This window comes from Pristis pectinata, chromosome 5, assembly GCF_009764475.1.
Source record: "Pristis pectinata isolate sPriPec2 chromosome 5, sPriPec2.1.pri, whole genome shotgun sequence".
Taxonomy (NCBI): domain Eukaryota; kingdom Metazoa; phylum Chordata; class Chondrichthyes; order Rhinopristiformes; family Pristidae; genus Pristis; species Pristis pectinata.
Window position 1 is genome coordinate 33,165,584 of NC_067409.1, and position 24,734 is coordinate 33,190,317.

The following is a 24,734-nucleotide window of genomic DNA, read 5'->3' on the forward strand; positions in this document are numbered from 1 at the left end:
AAAAACAAAAGGAATAATGAGGTAGTGTTCATGGACCATTCAGAAATCTGATGGCAGAGGGGAAGAAGCTGTTACTGAATCGTTGAGTGCGGGTCTTTGGGCTCCTGTACCTCCTCCCTGATGGTAGTAATGTGAAGAGGGCATGTCCCAGATGGTGACAGTCCTTAGTGATGATCCTTAGTCATTTCACCAAATAACATTGGACTAGAAGAGATCCTGGTAACTGTTAACTTTTTTTTATATAGATGGGAAGTTCTACCTAGTCCAGGAGAAACTTCCCATATTTCTCTCAACATTTGCTGACTGCAGTGGGTTTTGACTGCTCTCGCTGCATTATTTATCTTCCCGAGGACTATTTTCAACTGTGCCCCAGATCATTTGGCTTCCATCCTAATTTCTGTCTGTGCCTGGTATCTTTGTTCTTGTATGTAGGGCATCTTGGCTATCTTGCAAATTTTGGGCAGGAGACAAGCATGAACCATTTAAATGTGTCCAGAATGTTAAAGTGACTTTGGCTTTACATCAGGGAGCCCATGGGATTCCCCTACCAGCCCACCATAAAAATTATGGTGGTAGTTTTGAATATGTTTATTTTGAGTTAGGTGGAATTTCGTTGAATGAATTCATTCTAATGTGTTCAATCAACGTAAACTGACAGCTTAAGAAAGACAGATATATTTCCCAAAATTTGAGAAGGCAAAATGCCCTAAAGACATGTTATGATATTTGACATGGCTGTCATTCCCATCTTGCCTTCATCTACAGTTGAAGATCGTGGCATGCATAATGAGGTTTTGCTCCTCATTGCAGGCTAATGTGTGTATTAATACTTTGTGTTGCTAGATCAGATACATTTTAGTTTCTGCACATGCCATGCAACATGGTGCTGTTCCTCTTCCCTTCACCTTTACTACAGTAGGTAGTTCATCTGCTTACCCAGTTGGCATTGGCATCTTCCTTACCATTCTCCTTCTAACTTATGTGGTCAACCTTCTGCATCTTTTCCCTTCGGACCCCACTATCTCTACTTCCACACAGCATCAACAGAGGGTGCACAAAAGATTCACAAGGATATTGCAGGGACTGGAGAGTTGAATTATAAGTAGAGTTGGATAAGTTGGGACCATTTTCCCTGGAGCCTAGGAGGCTGAGGGATAACCTTATATAGGTTTATAAAATCATGAGTAGCATAGATAAGGTGGACGGTCGCAGTCTTTTTCCCAGGGTAGGTGAGTCTGAAACTAAAGGACAAAGTTTAAGCTGAAAGGGGAAAGATTTAAAGGAGACCTGAGGGGCAGATTTTTCCATACTGAGGTAGTAGGTATATGGAATGAGCTGCCAGAGGAGGTGGTTTGAGGCGGGTACAATTACATTTAAAAGGCATTTAGACAGGTTCATGGATGGGAAATATTTAGAGAGGTATGACCCAAATATGGGCAAATGAGACTAGCTTAGGAAGGCACCTTGCTCACCATGGACGAGTTGGGCTGAAGGGCCTGTTTCCATGCTGTATAACTCTATTTCTCCAAGAGCATCTCTCTTTCCTGTCCACAATGGCTCTCCTTCCTACTTCTACCAGCAGAGCACAGAGATATTCTTCCTCAACCCATCTGCAATAATGAGCATGCTGGAAGTAAGCTGTATTTCCCCAAAGGGTCATATTGACCAGGGAAAGAAACTAATTCCTGGTTTGGCAGGCAGTTGGAGGCAGCTGGCCAGTGAATAACAAATAATATTTTTCTTGCACAGATATCCTATGAAAATGATTGCACACATTCATCTGTGGAGAAATTCTTCATACTGAATGTTGTCACATAGCAATGATATGAATTGCTCTGGCAGCTGTACTAATGTCAGTTTGCTGGCAAAAAAAGGGACCTAAATCTCCATAGAGGAACTCGATAAAAATAGCAATATTTTAAAACAATATGACAGTTATTAAAAGCAAAAGTTGCAATCAGGGCACAGAAGATAGTTATAAATCTCTTTGTAATGGCATCTGAACTGCTTGATTAGATTACTGGTTAGAATCACTGCTCTATATTCGCTATATAGAAAAATCAAGCAATCAAAGATGTCTTCCTGAAGAAAGTAATCAGCAGTTGTTAACATACTTCATTGGTGAATATATTACAACAGTAAATCAGCCCCCCCCCCCCCACCCTTGGCAATGAAATACCTGGCATTTAATTACATAGACATTTCTAGATACTTTTGTGTTAAAGGGGTGAAATGTCAAGAAGTTTTAACACCTGTAATATGTCTTGAATAAGACTATTAATTTTTTCATTTGGAACTACCCAGAAAAAAAGAATAAAATTGCAGGAAGGTAATCACCAGTTGGGTGAAGGAATTGAGACCTGCATTTACGTGTTTGTAGATTATAAGGATTGACAATTCATGGGATCGTAAGATGTGTGGTTGGGAGGATGTTATCAGGGGACATAATAAACGGAGCAATAGTTGAAGAGAATGTTTTATCTTTTTCTGAACCCTCCTCATTACTGTCTTAAATGGGCAACACCTTATTCTAAAAGAATGTCACCTAATTTTCCAGATTATTCTTCCTGAGAAAACAATACGTATTTTGATGAGATCATCTCTCATTATTCTACTGGACAGTATAGGTCCAATTTATTTAATGAATTGAAATTTGGACTTATCTTGTAAAGACAGCAAGTTGCAGGAGTGAGATTGTGATACTGCAGTAGTATGGAGCCTCTTGAGTCTGGATTCCTTTCTGAACAATATATTTTCAGGAAGGATGCTCATACACTGGAGGACAGTGTAGTGCAAATTCACTGGATTTCAAAGGTTAAATTGGAGGGTACAGATTGAATAAACTAAGTTTGTAGTCGCTTGAGTTACAAGATTGCAGGATGATTTAATTGAGGAGTTTAAAATGAAATAAAAGGTTTTGATAGGGTAGCTTAGTTAAAATATTAACTCTGTGGGAGTATCCAAAACGATGGTCATTTTCTTAAAGTTAGTGCAAGGCTATTTAGGATTCATATCGGGAAGTACATTTTCAAGTAAAGAGTCAAGGTCATCTGGAACTTTCTTCTCTTAAGACTTTAAAGAATCTCAGAATCAGATTTATTATCACTGACTTAGATGAAACTTATTGTTTTGTGGCAGCAGAAAATGCAAAGACATAAAATTACTATAAATTACAAAAATAAATAAAATAGTGCAAAAAAAGAATAACGAGGTAGTGACTTTGAATGCTGGGTCAATTGAAATGGTCAGATTAAGACTGACAGATTTTTCTTTAGTAAGTGTATAAAGTGATATGAAGAAAACAGAGAAAAAGGAAAATTGGGAGTTACATTACAGATTAGTCATATTGGATGTGGAACAGACCTGAATGGTTGCTTTTCTTATGTTCAATCCCTGCTTTCCTTGTAAAATTATGACTTTGGCCCAAGCTTGAAATTTAAACTCCCAGGAGTACAAATTCATCCCTGGTAGTACTGAACTCTGCCTCTGAAATTCTGTTTCTTTGTCTGCAGTGAAACTCAGTTACAATATGTATGCATTACAATACTGTGCACTTAATGGATAAATTTCTTCCAATGTGAATTCCTTCATGGCTTTTCGTTAGTTGTTCAGTCCTACAATCCCCTCACTGCCATCCACCCCAATCCCTGAATTCTACGGTGCAAAATTCAGATCTGCACATGTGAGTTCTAGGCATTGGTCTGTCTTTACAGTTCCAAAATGTATGCACAACTGGGGGGCCGTGGTAGGTGGGTGGTAGGTGGGTGGAGGGGAGGGTGTAAATGGCATTGTTGAAAATGTTGCCATTTAATGAAGTCATAGTCACATTAAGAACATCATGATACCAATTATTGTGCAGTGTTGCTTTGTTATCAGTGCTGCCATTTTGGATCTTGATAATCTGTCTTGATCATGCATTGCCAAAGTGCATTCTTTTTGGACTTTAAGGCTTCCATGCAAATTATGTGCTCCCAGACGTAAGCATGCTTGTAGAAGTTCCTCTACTGACTGGAAGGATGAGTAAGGGGCATACAGAGCAGGGCAGTTTGTTAGAAGAAGATGGGAGGAGAAGGACTGGGTGTGAAGAAGGGTTGTCAGCAAGAGGCCACATCCTCCCAGGATATCTTTTTCAGATATCCGGTATCTTTTCCCCAGGGTTGAAATGTCTAATACCAGAGGGCATGCATTTAAGATGAGAGAGGGTAAGTTCAAAAGAGATGTGCGAGGCAAGTTTTTTTATACACAGAGAACAGTGGGAGCCTGGAATGTGTTGCCAAGAGTGGTAGTGGAGGTAAATACAATAGAGGCATTAAAGATCCTCTTAGGCATATGAGTGTGCAAAGAATAGAGTGATTGTGTAGGCAGAAGAGATTATTTTAGTTAGGCATTTAATTACTAGTTTAATTAGTTCGGCACAACAACATGGGCTGAAGGACCTGTTCTTGTGCTGTACTGTTCTATGTTCTATGATATTCAGGGAGCAGCTCTTCTACCAGAACCTCAGAGGAACGATAAGTGTGAGACATCCGTGTTTCAATAAGGATATCATCACTGAAATATGCCAGCTGCTTCACCCAAATGTACTTCCCTTTGAGAAGTTATGCTTTGTTTCTGTTTATTGCTTCGATTAGCTTTTAGACCAGCTAATGAGTCTGTGATTTCCAAAGATAGCTTTGTCACCCTGTTTGTAGTCTTCTGAGCATTTATCAGAACTAATGTCCTGCAGTGCTTCACACATATCCTCCATTATTTTAATGTAATCTGAGGTTATTCTGATTATTTTTTGGCATTTAGCTCCTTTAGGCAATCTAGGAGCTCTTTTTCATTGACCTCTGGTATCATACAAGGATGTTGGATGGTAATGTTAATGGCCTCTGTACTTAGTACCATTTTCAAAATGTAGGCATCAGTTTAATTCCATGAGGTTCCCTTAAGGTGCGAACATCCTCCTTAACTATTCCCTGTTATTTCAATTTACTTTCAGAAATCACTCTTCTCTCTTTTTTTATAGTACTTTGTTTTTGTCAATCTGATGGTCAATTTGCCATTCTCTGGAATAAATTTTGCAAATGTATTTCAGATCTTATTTAACTTTGTTTTCCTGCACTAAATATCAACTTCTGCTACATGGCCTGCATATTGAGTTTGACAAAATTCAGTTCTATTCTGCAACAGTCTGATTACAAAGTTCCTTAAATAATGCTTGCTGGAGTGTAAAGAGATTCATCATTTCCTTTTGAATTGTAAATTTAATTTCTGTGACAGATCAGAGGTCTGTTGCTTCTAATCTTAAAAGACCAAGTTTTATTTCCTCATGGAATTTTGGTAGCTAGCCAAATTGTAACTACTAAAATGTGTTCACTGCTGCTTGGAAACAGATTGCTGGGTGAATATTTGAGAATATGCATTTTGCTAAAACATTACGTCAAAGGGAAGGTGAAGCATCTCTATGTGGAGAATTTACATGTTAGTAGTAAACTATAGGTATATGATAAAACACATTTAAACTACATAGGTTATTTAATGCTTTTCTGTTTTACCCTGCTGTTGTCAAATAGGAACCAGTGGAAGCACTTTGTGAATATTTATTGCGTGTCTTAACTTCTTGCTATTGACATTAGTCCAAGTTAAATATCACTATGGGCAACCTGAGGCATTTTGATTCTTTTGAAATGAATTTTGGATCAGGAATTGTAATTTATTAAAAAAAATATGATTCTTCAGATTTTATGTTTGAATTGTATGGTTTGGGGGCAATAATTTCCCATTCTCAATGAGAGTACCATGCTCATATTTATTATGAAATTTAATAAGAGATTGTAGTGCACTTGTGCGTAATATGTAAGTCATACAACTATTGAATTTAATGGTGTCATACACGTAGATAGGCTTAATTACAGTCAGTCAATTCTGATGGATGATTGTTCACATGCCTGAGACCAACTTCCTTAACCAGGCTGTCTATGCCAAGCTTTAATGGCCTGAGATTACCAGGAGGACAGAGGAATTATTTCAAGGATGTTCTCGAAGCCTTCTTGAGAAAATGTTACCTCACTCACCGACTCAAGAGATACCCTGGCCTATAATTGACCAAAATGGAGAAGGGCCATCAGAGATGGCATTGAGAACCTTGGAGACCCTTTGTCAGAAGCATGCAGAAGTCCAGAATAAATGGTGGAAAGATAGTATCTCCTCCCAGCCTATCTATCCGTCTGCCCCATCAGATACATCCTGCCCCATCTGTGGCAGAGTTTGTGGTTCCCACTCTGGCCTCATCAGCCACCACAGAACCCACATAACTGGAGTGGAAGCAAATCATCCTCAATCCTGAGTGACTGGCCAAGAGAAAAATGACGATGTAAGCACCCTGTGTTGGTGTACTTTGCTGTTAATCTTTCATAATGTGTAGATACTTGATTTGAAGCTCCTTGTGTCTAGCTGATATTATTGTGATTAGAGATCGCCGGTGATTCAAAAGCTGCTTGAAACTTGGAGAAACTGTGAGTTTTTACATGGAAAAACAAAGAGCTGGAAATGTGAAATAAAAACACAAGTATAGCTTGTCAGGCAGCATCTATGGAGAGAGGGAAAGAGTTAGCACTTCAGGTCTGTGACCTTCAAAACTATTGAAAGACCATTCATCTTTTTCCTTTTCCACAGATGCTGCATGATCTGAGTATTTCCTGTATTTTCTGTACTTTTTTAAGAATGACTGCTTTGTTGTGCTGAAAGACTTATCAAAGCATCAAATATTTTTTAGGAATCAAAGTTTTTATTTATCAAAGCATCACAAGATAGTTTTTAGATCTGCTTCTGAGAGAGGTTCATGTGTGGTTTAAGAGACAAAAGGATTCCATTTACGTTATTAGGTATAAAAAGCTTCAAATTTGTTTGGCTTGTAGGGTCACAACCTCCATGGAGGTGGCAACCTAAAAGGCCAAAGAATTCCATCCTTAATGGGTCTAGAAAGAGGGGCAGCATCATGTGATTGCAGGTGGCTTGAGTCAATGATGTAGGTGCAGCAGCATTGATTCCCTGTGCAGTTGTTCTTTTGAAGACACCAAGTGCTGCACATGCTAGAAGAAGGTACACACGACAACAATGTGCAAGTGTAATTCAAGTGATATTGAATGGCAGGGCAGATTTGAGGGGCCTGGTGACCTACTCCTCCTATTTTCTCGTGTACACTGAGTTGCTATATCACATTAATTTTCAAGAAAGAACTTTCAGTCCATGATGGTTACGTTTTTACAGGGCATTGAAAATTTTCTGTGCCACTACAAAGATCTTCTGATTGCCACATCTAAGAAAGATAGCCTATATATTTCGGAGGAAGTACTGAATTATCTCCTCCATAACAATGTGAAATTGAAAAATCTAACTGCGCTTTTGTATAGCCAAAGGAAATGTATGTCAGTCTGGAGTTAAATAGGGCTACAGTGTTAAAGACAAAATTGCTGCAGTCATGAAAACCAAATGTGCATTTTGTCTTAGAACTTTGCTCCTTTCTAGAAATGATTCAATACTATTCCAGATCCTTGCCTGATGTAACAAGTGCTGCTTGAGTGACAAATCACTCTTCACAATTATAGAAACAAACTCTAAGGCTTGCATCCAATGCTTTACGTTATGATATAAGCATTATCATCTACCATGCTATGGATGATAGCAGGGAAATCTTTCAGCATCTACTTTGCATACACCCATTAAGATTGAATAAAACTATGCATAAATGGAGAAGGAAGCATGAGAAAATATCTTTTGTATGAAGAAGTTATTCATTTCCTACTGGAAAGACCATTTCACAAATGATTATTGGCCATCCTGGGACTTAAAGCAGCAATTCCTACACTGGTGGTTTTGCTGTCACAGTGTGTTTATGATTTGAATTTGTAAAAGCAAAATGTAGCTGTTTGCTGAGATCACCACATAAATCATCTGATATAGGTAGTGGAAGCAAGATGTTCACACCATGATCTGTAGATTAAAATTTCCAGGTCATAGCCACAGAGATTGCTGAGGTGATACAGCAAGTTGTAGTGCTGCAGTGAATATATGAACACACTTCCAGAGGGTGGACCAGCTTGGGTAAATGTACAAATGTACAACCTAACTTAGTGGGGAAAGCAGAAAGACAGCAATTAAAGCAACAAACATTGATCAGATATAAAGTGATTCCAACTAAGTAAAAGGAGTCAAAGTCATCAGCCCAGTGAGTAAGAATGAGACCTTTGTGAAGTCACCAAAGTCTGTACTCTCAAAAGATATTTGGTTTGTGTTAGAAGTGCCCATGTTGATCAGATGATCACAGCAAAAGACAGAGTTGAAGATTACAAAGTGATGTCTGATGATGAATCTACACATTTTTTTGATAATGAATCAACTAGTTTGAGGAGTGCAAAACAGTGGTGACTCAAACCAAGAGATTGCAGGTTCTTCAGCACAAGAAATTAATACAATACCAGAGACCAGTACACAGCTGAGGAGGTTGAACTGACAGAAAATACCAGTCAGCACATTGAAACTATTAGGAAGGTGAAACATGTTCAATCGTATCAAGGAGAGAAAGCAGTGTGTTTTTTTTTTACGGACAGTACATCTTGGTTTAGAACTTAATGGATTTGTTTCCTGTGCTGCAGAACTTGCAACCTCTTGGCTTGACTCATTGCTGTTATGTGACTTTTCAAAGCAGTTGATTCATTGCCAACATCAGGAATAGATTCATCATCACACATCACCTCATTATCTTTAACTCTGTCATCGTGTGCATGTATGATGTAAGCGCCACCAGTTGGTGTGCCTTGCTGTTAACAAAGTATGCATTCTCTTGTTTTGAAGCTTCCACTGTCCTATAGATATTATTTTGGTTAGAGCTTATCAGCAGTCCCAGCATAGTCTGAGGATCATTGCAAAACACATTACGGGGTTTTTGTGGAACCTGAGCATGCAGCTTAAAGATTATTTAGTGTATGAAGCTTTTAGTCACACAGGAAAAATTGCAGAACTGTGGAAGTGGCACAGAGCATAAAGAGAATTGTCTGGAGGGTTGTTGAAGTATAGTGTTTCCTCAAATGTGTTCTTGACATTTGGTATTTGACTTTTTAAATTATAAAAAGGCACAAATATACTTGGAGTTCAGTGCTAAATAAAGACACTGCAGTGGTCTAGGTTATCTCTACCCCCATAATAACTGGAGTAATGATTAGTCAGGCTTCCATCTCAGCTGTTTTTAAAGGTGTTGCTTATCCACAATTTTAATTGGACTTGAATGTTGCTTTAAGTCAGCAATAATTATTTTTGAATTAAAGAAAGTTACAAAGGAGAATGGAAATAGGCACCAAGTTGGTTCAAAACAACTAAATTAGCATGCTAGTCATATAATTGAGACCCTTGATGATGTGACTAACCTCTGGCCATGAAATGCATCCTGTGTATCTTAATTGACCCAAACAAATTGTTAATACAATTTGTTATGCAATAGCTGGTCTTCTGGAACTTAAAAATCCTACTGAATTAATTGTTTTGAATGAAAAGGGAAAGAGCAAGCTTGGGGTCAGAAGCAGAATTCAACAGGAAGGAAGCAATAACAAACGAATGAACTGTTTATAGTGGAATGCCAACATTCTGAAATGGTGGTGCATTAATGGTTACCATGGTGACACTGAAAGATATACAAGCAAGGTAAGATTTCAGCTTGATTGCAACTAAGATTTTAGACATTAAGGCAACTAAAATATGTTGCATTTCACAATTGAGTTATATTTTGGCTCTAGTTAATATTTTAGCTTTCACTCCTAAATGAATTGCTATCACTTTCAGGTGGTTTTGCCAACATTAACAAAATTGGTTTATTATAACAAATATCAACAATGTTCTTCATGCAGAAAAAAAGCTGCTTTAATTTAGTGTGTAAGCTGACTTGGCAACTTTGGAAGCTGAGTGTTGGATGGGGATACTGAGCAATCTTCTTCATGACAGTTTTGAAAACTGTGAGTCCTGCATACCTTTCTTGAGACCTTCATGAAGTCGCCAAGCTGTCTTCTATTCTCAGACTCTGGATCTGCTGTGTATATCAGGGACTGTGCTATTAATTTTAATGCACAGCATTTTCAGTCTTTTCCTTTTAATCACTTTCTTTTTAAAGCTTCGTTAAAATGGCACCAGTTGCATGAGGGTAAAAGGGATTTTTTTTAGGGAGAAAGATGAGTCAGAGGAAATGTCTCAATTTGTCACAGATGGTATGTTTCTACACAAGGTTTCAGCTAATTCTGGTTGGACAGTACTTAAAAAGGTTTTGTTCAATTATATTTACAGTGCAATCAGTTCTTTCTCTTTCAACCATTTATATTGGCCAGTCAATATTGTAACGTTCATGTGGTAATTTTGGTCTCCTCCATTGCAATTGCAGTTTTTTAATGTAGAATTTTAGGTAATAGTCTATTATCCAAATTATATTTGCTAAGAATGTCACACATATATTCATCTAAAAATTGCATATGAATTAAAATAAAGAATATGTAAACATATACATGTAGAAAAGAGAATGCAACAATGGGCTTCAGCCCAAACAGTCTGATTTGGGATTAGGATTACATCTCATGAAAAGGATAAATACCCTCCTGACCATCCTGTTCCAATCCTTTTATTCTTCATTTCTTCAGCCACCCTGCTAACCTATTCTTAAATCTTGACTGGGTCTCTATTTTAATCAGTAATGCATTTATTTAGGCCTTCAGTAAGCTCACAACCTGCTGTGTATTTTTTAAAATCTTTCTCTTGTTATCTGTCCTTAATCTTTTACATTTAATTTTACATCTTTATCCCCTTATTCAAAAGTGTTTATTCTCTGGAAATTGTCTGCTTTTATCCACGGTGTCTACTCTTTCAGAATTTTAAAAATAATTGCTCATAATTTCTTTTTCTAACAAGATCAGCTTGATTTTTCATTTCTCCATTTTTGCGTTTCCCCAGAACAGGCAGAATTGTGGTCACTCACTAATGGACACTTTTGGTCATCTCAGTGGTCTTTCTAAAATTTAGAGGATAAACTGTACAGTATACACTGACATATATACAGTGTGTGTGTGTGTGTGTGTGTGTGTGTGTGTGTATATATATATATATATATATATCTTAATTTCACAATCAGTGGCACGTCCCTTAACCTCAACATTGCATTAGCTTTTATTTTATATATAGCTATATTCATATTGAGGGGCGGCACGGTAGCGTAGCGGTTAGCGCGACACTATTACAGTGCCAGCAATCGGGGTTCGATTCCTGTCGCCGTCTGTAAGGAGTTTGTACGTTCTCCCGTGTCTGCATGGGTTTCCTCCGGGTGCTCCGGTTTCCTCCCACATTGCAAAGACGTACGGGTAGGCTAATTTGGGTTTAAAATGGGCAGCGCAGACTCGTTGGGCCAGAAGGGCCTGTTACCACACTGTAAATAAAATTTAAATTAAAAAAAATAAGCTGCTAATTGAAGATTCTGTGGACCTGAACAGAATCCAGTATTTTACTTTTTGCCTGAACATTTACTGACAATGAATTCCATTAGCAACTGTATGTAGCCACTTCAACTAAAAGTGTTTCTGATATATGATTTTATTTTTAATCCCCCTTACCCCTGCATCACATTCAATGTGTAGCAGCACCTTGTACTTTTATGATTAGCTTGCTAGCAGCAGATAGTTATCAGATGAATGTAACCTACTGCCCCTGTTTTGTTTCAGTTCTAAAATTCCATGAAAGTTTTGACCTCACCATATAATTCTTGACACGTCCCTTCTAATGGTGATTGTCTGGTCCTACTTTACGCACACCTGAAATTCAGCTCTTCACTCCTTCCATATTGGATTAATTTGCCACTTGCTAGGAGACCTCCAGTTGCCTATAGAGGAGATGCTACCAGATATATCTAACTGAAGAATTATTTTTCTTGTTATGCAGATGTTTATTGTTAAGATATTATGGCACATTATGTGGGTCTACATATTAACATATGTTGGGGCAGTATAAGAAAGCATAGACGATAAATTCTGTTTCATTAGATAGTTTATGTGTTCTCTGCAATAGCAATTTATTGGAAAACCTGATATCTTTACTTCGTGTTAAATAAAGGACTTCAGTTTACTTCTTGGTCCTCAGTGCTCGTGACATACTTGCAGTTAGAGATGACCAAATGGTTGTTTTCAATGGCATACTATCTGTAGTTGGATGTCAATTTCATAAAATGCACTTGGCGCAAGGCCTTCAAACGGAGCACTCGATCCATCTCAATTAGACATAAAGGGGATCTTTCTGATCAAGTCCAAGGCTATGGAGTCTGCTACTTCGAATAACCAGAGTAGATCCTTCTAAAAGACCTGCACTAATCTCAAGCAATGGGTCTCCTATGGGCCCCTCACTACTATACACTAGTTTGATCGTGACGTGAAATCTGCCATCTGATTATGCCTCGGGTCTAGCCCCACTTCAAACAGCCCTTCCATCACTACCAGACTGTCACCCTGACCCTTCACTCATCACTCCAAGCAGCTGATTACAACCACCTCAACACTTGAATCTCAAAGGTCTTGATTTTCTTTATTTCCCTCCTATCCCTCCCCTGAGGTTCCATGTCACCCTGTGCATTCTCCAGCCTAGCATCTTCTGGGACTACTCCCTCCCAACTTGACACCTAATTTAGTTCTTTCGTTGTTCTGCAGCAGCAGAGTAAGCAGAGGAAAGGCTTCAGACTACCAAAAGTGTTCAAGGCCAGTTTTATTACCGTAATCCTCGTGCAATAAGTTGTTGTAATGTGGGCTCCATGCACAAAATGTGTTGGCCTGCTGTGTGTCACCAGTTTTCTGTGTCTTTGCTACCATGGGACACCTTTTAGGCCTATAAATTTTGAATTGCATTTGAAGTTCTTCAGTTTAGTTGTCTATGATAAATTGAATAAAGTAGAAGCAAATTTGTTATAAACTGTCATTGTAACACTGGTAAAAAGGATGAGCATACTTCTGCCTTCTACTTCGGACGCATTGTCAGACTCCCTGCAGATAAAGCTCTGCACAGAATGACAACGCTTGTTCCAAAGTAATGAAATTCCTTCACAGTTTTACTTTGTCAGTAAGAAATAGATCATAACTGCTCAGATTTTTTTCATCTACCAAATTTAGTTAAATCTTGTAAACTAAATTCTTAACTTATGCCAGTAGTGTATAGGTACAAAATGAAAAAGTAAGTTAATCTTTTGAAGGTTATTATTTCCAAAGAGGAGTACGCCACTGAAGTCATCTGGCAAGCTTTTGCAATCACTTCTGTTGAATTCTTGAGATAAAGGCCATAAACTCATCAAGTGCTTGCTAAATTAGGATGTGCCCTTAAACCATCCTTCATGTAGTGGATGTTGGAATAGACTTTTAGAAAGCAGTTGCAGCTACTGAAGCAGTTGTGAAAGTTTTTGTTCTCTTTCTAATTCTGTTATTTAAAGAAAATGAGGGTTCATGATTCCACACAAGAAGACAGAGAGGAAGAACAGGAAGAGGTTGAAAATATTTATGATTTATTCTACTACATTTTAGTAATTAATCAGGGAAAAGAAAACTAGAGCATTTTGTTTGTTTTCCTCAGGCATTCAGCAGACCTATTGTGAAAGACAGGACTATTGAATTTGCCCAGAAATGTAGTGACCAGATAAGTGATGTAAGTAACTTCTGTTGAAACACTATCTTGATATAGTGCACAGAATTAACATTGTGATATTAGTCTTTTAACCTCTCAAGCATTTGACTTTCACCTAGCATAATGAGAAACAAAAGTGGCTATTGATTTGGTCTCAAATTATTTAGACCACTTCTAATATTCTATATAAAATTCTCAGTCTCAGTTTTTATTACCAGTGAAATATAACAAATGGAATAATTTGTAAGGGTGAATGAGGTAGTGCATCTGTTAAAATGGTTTTCTGCATTTTATTAAAGGTTATTGAGTGACGTTGTAGTTTTTAGTTAGTGCTACTGACATATTTCTTTTTAGATTAAATACAAAGAACAATACATGAAGTTGAAAGGAAAGTATACTTTTGTACCAGATACACCTCAACAACAATGTATGAAAAATGCAGCTGTTCTTGTATCAGAGGTAAGCCATATGATATTTCATTCTAAATTAATGCAAGATAATGTTATGTCTTTAACTTTCTAACACCTAAGGTAACTTAATAAGTTTACACCAGATTAACAGAAATGCAGGCATTACGTGGGACATTGGGTTGAAAATTTGTTGAGCCTGCTTCTGGTTAGTGGTACCTTCTAATGGTGATCCTGTTACAGTTTGTGAGCAGTGAGAGGGAGTTAATTCGTATGAGGTTGGCCAGTCCCATTACAGAAGTACATGTCTGAGCACCTGTCTATCACAGATCCATGGAAATTTGACCTTTGATCTACGTGCAACTGGGTTAACAATCCATGATTCTGGCTGTTACCCCACCACACACCCACAGCAATGATCCTGAAAACTACTGAGAAAAGTGGGCAGGCTGCCCACTGGCTTGAATTCTAGTTGGAAAGAGAGTTCACAAGGAACCCTTAAAAAATTGAAATTGCTTTTGAAACCCTCTGATGATTCACCTACATATGGAGCAGTTAAGTGTGCTTCTTTTGTGTTATGATTTCCAAATAAAGTTTGAAATATGTATGGATGTAAAATAATTTTTGAAAATGGATGATAAACTGGAAAAGCAAAAATGATTTTCTGAAAAGTAAATACTTTGATAAAATGAATCATTTTAGTGAAATAGAATTGTTTCTACTCTAATGAAATGAAAAGTTTTCTGTTGTCAGTTTGAGAAGATTTCATGATGGTAAATAATAAAACTGGGTTGTTCACACAAAATTGCTAAAAACAGCTTTCTAGAAAAAACTGCCTGTTCACCTATTATTTACATCTGAACTGTATTAGACTATATTTTCAGTGGCATAACAACAGATTGTTTTGTACTTGCAGACCAAATACAAAGAAGGTATGAAAAAGGAAAGTTCTAAATGCTTGTACGCCCAGATGCCTGCCACCATTGATACTGTGTTTGCTAAAGAAGTTTCTCAGATTCAGAGTAAGGTATGATGATAGTAATCCATTGCTAAGTACTCAATATGTTCAAAAAAATCATAAAAATGTCGGCACAAAATTGTGGGCCAATGGGCCTGTACTGTGCTGTAATGTACTATGTTCTAAAGCCTTCATGTACCATAAAGAGAAATAGAGATGTACTAATATATGCCCAAGCCATCAGCAGAATTGTAAAAAAAAATCTTTGTCTATGTTTGCTCTCACCATAGTAATTCAAAATATTTGGTAGAGAAGTTGGTCTCATTCATGAGTATCAATCACCCGTTTTATTTGCTTATTGTGCATTATAATCTATTAATGAAACTGAATATGGAGAGTGAGTATAACTGTTGGCTGGTATTTGGATGTGCTTTTAGTATCAATAGCCAAATAAAGAATCCTTCTTTATTTCTAATTGGAATACAGGTGGTGCATACCCATTTTGTTTAATGAAAACTTAAATTGTCTTGCATCATTTTGGAAATCATAAGGTAATCCAAATAAATTTTGGCTGTCTTAAAGGAATTGTGCATTCACAATAGTTTCAGCATGACTTCTGTTTCTTTAATGATATTCAGTTATCCTTATGGCTGACGAATTGCATGCAGAAAGCACTATTACTTAAACTGTTTCTAGTACTATATGGGTTAAAGTGCTTGAGAAAAGCAGCGGTTGAGTTGCTCCACTCATTGACGTAATAGAATGAAAAAAAAAGCAAATATTGGAAATACTCAGCAGCTTTGGCAGTATGTACGGCGAGAGAAGCAGGGGTATACATTGATGATTACTGCCTCAATCACACAGCAAGAGCTTGTACCAAAATTTTACTCCAGATGTATTCCTAAAAATTGGAGTTCATCTTTTACTTGGTGGTGAAACAGCTACTGGTGCCCAAAATAAACTAAGTTAATGAAAATTGTTAAAAATAGTCAAGGTGATTTTTCACTCTGAATCATTCACAAAACCTTTACCTGCATGTTTCCCAACAGCTGTTGCTTTTGGGGAGAGAGTCATTTGTTAGGTTAATTGGGCAAGGAGGGTAATGTTAAAAGGCGTGTGTGAGACAGTGTAGGTTATAGGGAAAATAAGTGGGCCAATGGCACGGATGAGCATAGACTGGATGAGCCAAATGGCCTCTTCCCATGTTGTAAGGAAATATGAAACATAGGCCATTAAAATAAAATCACCATGGTAGCCACAGTACATGGAGATGTTGGGGCAGGGAGCAAACTACCAAACTATTTTGAAGTTGAAGGTGTGATCAAAGACCCAGGTTTATGAACTCACAGTAATACATAGTAAGGCTGTGTAGTCATGGGTGCAGTCAGTTTGGGAGGGTTGTCTGTTGCAGGATGTGGGGAGAGTGGTTGGGGTGAGTTGTTTGGTAGATTGGTGACAGTTGCAAGCCTGGGGTAGGTTGGCACTTAAAGGCAGCTTGACAGATCAAAACAATAGATATTATTACTATTCAGGAGTTTAAGGTTGCTAGCCTGCAGAAACATTTTAAGTCACAACATTCAGAGGGCATTGAAAAACTTATTTTTGAAATATTGTAGAAAAATTAAGATCTGTACAATAAGTAATCATTCAGACGTGAGCTAATATAGAGCATAACTCCACTTCAAACTGTTTCCTGAGCTCCTTTCCAATAAATGCTCTTATAATAGTCTTTGTTAATAAACATTCTCCTTACCTATTTAATATGCCATTTTCCCTTGCAATCTGCTAAAAATGTGAGCTGGAAGTTTGTACCTCGGTACAAGGGACAATAATAAACCAATACCAATACCATCTATGATCTTAACAAACAAGGCAAGTACCTTTGCATCAAAATAAAATACTGCAGATGCCAGAAACCTAAAAGATAAACAGCAAAATACAGGAAATACATTATCTAGCAGATCAGACAGCATCTGCAGAGAGAAAGGGTTAACACGTAGGACATATGACAGTACAGCCCAGGAACAGGCCCTTCGGCCCATCATGTCGGCGCCAATCTAGCTATTCCCGTCTGCCTGCACATGGTCCCTGCCTGTTGATGTGAATATCTAATTGCCTCTTAACTGTTGCAAGCGTATCTGCATCTACCACCTCCCCTGGCAGTGAGGTCCAGCCATTTACTGTATAAGAGGACAGTATACATTTGGCCTCCTAAAATGCAACACCTCACACTTGTCGGGATTAAAATCCATCTGCTATTTCTCTGCCCATATTTTGAACTGGTCTGTATCCTGCTGTATCCTTTGACTTTGACAATCTTCCCACAACTCTACCAATTTTAATGTTGTCTGCAAACTTAGTAATCAGATCAGCTACATTTTCATCCATATCATTTATGTACATCACAAACAAGAGGTGCCAGCAGTGATACTTGCAGAACACCACAGGTCACAGACCCCACCACTACCCTCTGTTTTCTATGACCAAGCCAATTTTGTAACCAACTTACCATGACAATCTTCTAGATCAGCCTCCCATGAGGGACTTGATCAAATGTTCTACTGAAATCCATGTAGACAACAGCCACTGCCCTACTGTCATCAATGCTTTTCAAATGCGATTATATCATGTACATAAGAATCTTATCCAACAATTTCCCTACTACTAATGTAAGACTCACCAGCCTGTAGATTCTGGTTTGTCCCTGCTACCCTACTTAAGTAACTGAACAACACTGGCTATTCTCCAGTCTTCTGGGACTGTGGCTAAAGAGGATACAAAGATCTCAGTCAAGGCCCCAGCAATCTCCTTCCTTGTCTCCCTTAGTATCTTGGGATAGGTTCCATTAGGGCTTGGGCACCTATCCAACATAATGTTTTTCAAGAGCCCCAACACCTCCGCTTTCTTAATATTGACATGCCTAAAACTATTAGCATACCCCTCCCTCCCTGATCTTACCATCATCCATGTCCTTCTCCTTGGTGAATCCCAATATGATTTAAGACCTCATCCGCTTCTGCTGGCTCTAGGCATAGATTCCCTCATTTGTCCTCGAGTGGACCTACCCTTTCCCAAGCAGCCACTCTTGCTTTTAATACATGTATAAAATGCTGTGGGATTCTCCTTAATCCTACTTGCCAAGGACATTATATGGCCCCTTTTAGCCCTCCTAATTCCTTGTTTAAGTTCTTTCCTGCTTTCTTTAAATTCCTCAATGGCCTTTTCCAATTTCAGCTTCATAAACCTTACATATGCTTCCTTTTTCGTTTTGACTAAACATACAATATCTCTTGTCATCCAAGGTTCCTGAACCTTGCCATCCTTGTCTTTCACACTCACAGGAACATGCTGGCCCTGAACTCTAATGAACTATCCTTTAAACTCCTACGTATATCGATTGACCTCCAAACTGCTAGTCCCAATCTACACTCCCCAGTTCCTGCCAAATACTGTTGTAATTAGCCTCCCCTCCCCCCCTCCCCAATTTAGCATTTTCACCTGAGGACCTGTCTTACCCTTATCCATAATATCTTAAAGCTTTTTGGATTTATGATCACTGTTCCCAAAATGCTCCCCCACTGAAACTTTATCTGGTCAGGCTCATTTCCCAGTAAAAGGTCCAGTATGACCCCTTTCCTAGTTGGACTATCTCCATGTTGTTTCAAGAAACCCTTCTGGATGCATCTCTCAAATTCTGCCACATCTAAGTCCCTGGCACAAAGGGAGTCCCAGTCATCATTGGGGAAGTTAAAATCACCCACTGCAAAAAGATATGTTTTTACATCTTTCCATGATCTGCCTGCATATCTGTTCCTCTATCTCCTGCTGGCTGTTGGGAGGCTTTTAATATAATCCCGTCATAGTGATTGCACTTTTTCTTATTTCTGAATTCTCCCCATATGGCCTTGCTGGATGAGCCCTCCAAGATGTTCTCTCTAAGTGCAGCTGTGACATTCTCCCCGATCAGAAATATACTTCCCACATCTCTTTTACATCCCTCTTTATCACATCTGAAACATCTAAACTGGAATGATGAGCTGCTAGTCCTGCCCCTCTCTCAACCAAGTTTCTGTAATGGATACAGAATAGTAGTTCCGTGTACTAATTCAGGCCCTGACTTCGTCTGCCTTACTCGTTATACTCCTTGCATTAGAATAAATGCACTTCAGAACTTCAGATCCACTGTGTTCATTAACCTGGCCCTGCCTGTTCTTATGATTAGACTTACTTAACCTAACTTCTATCTTCTCCTCAATCTCTCCACCTGCTGGCCGACTGCTCTAGTTCTCCTGGACGCATTAGTTTAAGCCCTTTTGAGTAGCACTACCAAATCTCACAGCAAAGATTTTGGTCCTCCTCCATTTTATATGCAACTATTCTTCTTGTACCTTCTCTGGAAGGGAGCCCAATGATCTGAAGCTCTCTTTCCTACACCAGTTCTTTAGCCATGCGTCCAGTTGTACTATCTTCCTAATTCTTGCTTCGCTAGCATGTGCCACAGGAAGTAATCCCAAGATTACAACCCTAAATGCCCTGCTTTGTAACTTCCTGCTTAACTCCCTAAATTCCCTTTGCAGGATCTCATCCCTTTTCCTGCTTAGTTAGTACTAATATGGATCACGATCTCTGGCTGCTCACCCTCCCCTTTCAGAATGTCCTGTATCTGTTCAGAGACATCCTTGACCCGTGCACTAGGGAAGCAACACAGCATCCTGGAGTCTCGCTCACAGCCACAGAAGCAGGCTGATGATTTTTCATCAGAATTGTTCTCCATCTTTAAACAATCAAATGAAACACTATGAAATTTAAAGTTTAAGGTCTGAACCAGGAACTGTGAATTTAATGTCAAATCAACAGAAATGCAAAAAAGGAGGGGGAAAGTTAAATTGAATTAAGATAGAGGAAAAAAGATGGACAGAAAAACATTTAAGCAATTTAAAAAGAATTGATTAAAACAAAATTTCCAACAATAATTAAAACAGAAGCAATGACCTTTTCGTTATTGTTATTTCATTTTCAGTGTCAGGGGAGTTGATGGGCAGTAATTAACTCTTGTTTGCATTGTTAATAGGGGGAACCTTGATTTGAAATTACTTGATGTTGAGTATGTTGAGTTTTCTTTATATTAGCAGCGTTGGGACGGGGACTTACTACCAGTGATTATTTCAACAGTAAGATGTTTTTCACAGAAATCAGAAACAAAATATCTGTAGCTCTGTTGCACATTGAATGTGATTTTAAAATACGTGAAATGGAAACAAATTATATTTTAATATAAGCATGATTGTTGCATTATAAACCTGTTTAGAATGTTATTAAGGTGTTTATTTTTTATTTTATTAGAAACAATATAAGCAAAAATATGATGCAGAGAAAGGAAAATCAAATTATTCCAACATGAAAGTGCTGCCAGATGTTAAACATGCAATGGAAGTCAATAAACATCAAAGTGACGTAAGTGATATGTCTGTATTTATCGGTGTTATGGAACGTTCATACATGTATACAGTATTATTTTGACATAAACTGGAGTAGTTCCAGTTTCCTACTTATAAAAGTTAAAGGTAGACCTGAAGACACAAGAGACTGCAGATGCTAGAATCTGGAGCAAAAAACAAACTGTTGGAGCAACTCAGCAGGTCAAGCAGCATCTGTGGTGACAAAGGGATGATTAACATTTCTGGTTGTCCTCCCTGCATCAGGACTGATCTGCACCTTGTTGCATGCTTCAATGTACATTTGTTTCTTAGTAAAATTGCACACAATCTGTTTTGGATGATTAATTTGTCAGTTATGAGAAGAACTTGGTTAAGCTAGTTAGGAGAGGTACCTTTTTTTTGCTTAACTGTTGTCAAGAAATTCATTAAACATCCTGTACTTGTGAAATACTGCAATGGTGACATACTACTCTAGTACTCTATCTGTGAAATTAAGTTCCATAAAAGTCGATAGTACTGAATTTCACAGGCAAAGTAAAATGTGCTATTGTTATTAGATGGTGCATGTTATACCATTGACCAAGGATGAATTCCTAAGCAAGAACACCGATCGGAACTATCTGAATAGTCAGTGATCAATACTTAATATCCTATCCAAGGAGATAACCGGTGACATTGAAAAAAAGTAATTTCCTTGGCAACGTTCCAGAGGCTGCAAGGGGAATTACATCAGTTGGTGATTGTTTAACACAAATCTTGTCAGATATGTAATGGTGAATCCTGATGAATTATTTTTGCTGTAATGTAATTGTCATTCTTGTGCAGAGGAAGACCCCACCAAAAGTGATAAGGTAATAGTGATAGTGATTAACTGATCAGCCAGTTTTTGAATATAATCAGAAGGTAGTTTGCATCCACCTGAAAAGCTCCAGTAGGCAGGTGAGATCTTGCTGTTGAGTTTTGTTTTTGTGGCTCCAGTACAGCATTCATTGGGTATTGCACACTGATTATTTGAGAACACTGAGGCTTGATAAGTAGATCATGTCATGAACATTGACCTTTTAAGTTCAGAGCTTGACATGCCCAGAATCAATCATACCAAAATGTTGCCTTCACATTTCTCTCATTAGTACATCTGGATGAATGTTTATACTGAGCTAGATTTTCTTCTGCTTAGCACTGGGACTAATATTATTATTTAAGCCAATAAATCCATTCATTATGTGGGTGTTATTGTTGGTGGGACAGCTGAAGGCTTTTGATTTTTCTTAGTTGTTTGGCCATTTAAGCTTCTATATTCATTAAATTAACCTTCACTTTATTTTAATAATGCCAGCTTTGGATCCTCCACAGTGCAATATTCCTGCACTTGAGAGACAAATTCTAATGCATATTGCAGCTGCTTCCAGTGAGGAAAGATGAAGTGGATAAAAATGTCTTACGTTGTCTTTCTTGATTACTCACAAATGGAAAGTAACATACAGATTTAGCCAATACAAACAAATTACAGTTGGTTTTATGCACTAACTTCAAGAAAAAAAAAAGTAAAATTAAAAAAAGATGCAGATGCTGAAAATCTGAAATAAAAACTCAATAGGTTAGGCAGAATCTGTGGAAAGACAAACATTTAACATTTCAGTTCCCAGACCCATCATTAGAACTGGGGAACAGTTCATTTGCTAGTTCATTACAGAGACTATACAATATTCACAGATTGTACAAAATTAGCAATACATTACACAGCAGAGAAGCTTAGTCTGATTTTATCTGCCAGGACGTTGTTGATGTTTGAAGATGTATGCGACTGAACTAAATGTACAACATAAATAAATGAAATTTCTTGTTCGAGATTCCTCTGGTACAGACAATGGAGAATTAGAAATTCTGGGATAACATAGAAGGGAGGGGGGCAACACATTGGGTACTGTGAGAGCTCAGTCGCAGGGCCAATTTGGCCCGTGGGTGGTCTACAGCAAGGTGGGGAGAAGGTGTTGTAATGCGTAATTAACAGTATTTAAGGACACTCCAGTATTTTGGCCTGCTTGTAGGTGGGAGAGTTTGGAATCCTCACCAGCACCATTGTGTTGTGTAGGCACGGAGGGTGGGGAGGCAGGGATCAGAACTTCTCTAGAACTGGTAGGGGAATGGGGTAAGTGGGGAATTTACAGCACTGATAAGGGAAAAATTTGGAAACTGGTACTGTTACGCAGTGTGACAGGAAGGACTGGAAACCGGGAGATTAGTTGGATGGAGTTGTGGGGGAATTGCAGTTTGATGGTTCAGGAGGCTTCCTTGAGATTGAGATGTTGGTAGTGGGGTGGGGGGAAGATTAAGGTGAATTACTTTACTAACGTGTAGGCATTGTAGTCTGGTGTTGTGCTAGTAAGAGGATGATATTCCCGAGAGTGTCCTGGAGACATCGTCACAGAACTATGTGGTCTAAGATCCTTTGCAATCTTCCAAATGAGCATTGCACAGGCAATGACCTAATTTGGTGTGTCCCTGTCTCATGACAAGAATCCCTGGTCAAATTTTCCAAGAGATGCAAAATGATGAGGAAATTGATGTTTTTGTGCTTCACTTGTGGAAAAATTGATCTTCAGTTACATAATGCTGAAAAAAGGAGTGTTATGCAATTGAATTTTTAGAAAGTGTGTATCATTCTGTACAGCATACAGACTACAAGACTTGTATTGCCAGTGACTTTTAATTCTTTCCCTTGAGTTCCAAGTGTAATTGATTAAATATTTTGTAGAGCAATATACTTACGGATTATAATCGCTCTAAACTTAGAAGGAATATCACTCCACGATGTGGATGATGCTACATTTGTCATCTCCCATATTGACTCCTTTGTTTCCTATTAGTCTTCCCAATCAAGGAGGCATTGGGGAAAAATTGCAATTCTGTGATGAAGGAAAGAGCCTAATTGGATAACTCTTCAAATACACATTGGATAAGTGGTTTGCTGTGCTACATTATTCTGTGACTGAAATCGTAGACTGCAACAATGCCCACTGAGACTTTTTTATGTTATGTTTAATTGTAAGTGATGACTTCTATGTAAAATCTGTACCATATCACCAGAGCAATCTATTTACCAATCTATTAGCAACTTCAGTTGCTAATCATTTTGCGGTCAGAAAGCTTATTGATTTCGGTCTTGAAACTGTCATTTGATTCACGAGAGTTTTACATGTACAGTGTTGTGTGAGGGATAAAATTACTAATTTTGCTCTTAATTGGCAAAGTTGCAACTTAAGATTTTAGCTCTATTTTTTGAAATTCATCTACTAACGCAAATAGTTTCTTGTCTAACTTAAGCCTGTTTCCATACAATAAGTCCCAACTTTTCTATTCCATGCTCTGACTTATGAAGGCAAGCATGTCATATGCCTTCTTCACCACCCTATCTACCTGTGTTGCTATTTTCAGGGAACTATGGACTTGAGACCCACCGTCCCTCTGTTCATCGATATTCCTTAGTGCCCTATCAATTACTGTATATTTCTTACCCTTATTTTTACTTCCCCAAAATGTATCATCTTGCATTTGTCAGGATTAAATTTCATCTGTCAACACTCCGTTAAACTTTCCATCTGATCTATATCCTGATCTATATCCTCAGAAGAGTTGTACAGCATGGAAACAGGCCCTTCAGCCCAACTCATCCATGCTGACTGTGTTGCTCAGCAAGCTAGTCCCATCTACCTTTATCATTTATCATTTTAAATACATCATGTAACTTCAAATTAACTCATGGGAATATAAACTAAATTTGAAAAACTCTGTCCTCAGAATTTGATATTTTATTCCCAATTTTGTTCTGGTAAATCTGCCCTATTTTCTCTGAGGCAAAAATATTTTCCCTAAAGTGTGGTTGCAAACCTAACATAAAATGTATTAACTACAACTGTTGTTTTACTTGCAGTGCAATTTTTTTAACATTGTGTTGAACAGTGAGCTTTCAATTTTCTTTTTATTCCAAATTCTCACTGCATGTAATATATGTGAGGAAATATCACAGTGTGCAAGGTAATGAAGTTTATTCTTAACACATGCACTAAATGTTACCTTCAGTTCGTTATCATATTTTAAAATGGGTGCCCACACAATAGATTCTGATGAAGTTCCAAATCAAACTATTTTACTTTTTGAAAATAATCTTCCTGTTCTATTTAGGTTTAGGTGCATATATTTCAATTAAATAATCCTTGAGTGATGGAGTTTTGAATAGGAAAGCTCAGTAAATTCTTTTTTCTT

The 24,734-nt window shown here is 37.9% G+C and overlaps 2 protein-coding genes across 5 annotated transcripts in view; both read left to right on the top strand.

Annotated features, from left to right (window-relative positions):
* Nucleotides 1–24,734, top strand: part of LOC127570621 (LIM zinc-binding domain-containing Nebulette-like) — a 252,148-nt gene that overhangs the window by 157,814 nt on the left and 69,600 nt on the right. The window lies entirely within an intron of this gene.
* Nucleotides 1–24,734, top strand: part of LOC127570620 (nebulette-like) — a 70,320-nt gene that overhangs the window by 5,924 nt on the left and 39,662 nt on the right. For 2 of the 3 annotated variants that reach the window (XM_052016345.1, XM_052016343.1), the window contains 4 exons: nucleotides 13,618–13,689; nucleotides 14,023–14,127; nucleotides 14,992–15,102; nucleotides 20,377–20,487. In XM_052016345.1, coding sequence (XP_051872305.1) covers nucleotides 13,618–13,689; nucleotides 14,023–14,127; nucleotides 14,992–15,102; nucleotides 20,377–20,487 — 399 coding nt within the window. Of the gene's footprint in view, nucleotides 1–9,559; nucleotides 9,682–13,617; nucleotides 13,690–14,022; nucleotides 14,128–14,991; nucleotides 15,103–20,376; nucleotides 20,488–24,734 lie in introns of those variants that run through there. The other variant, XM_052016346.1, reaches the window with a different exon arrangement.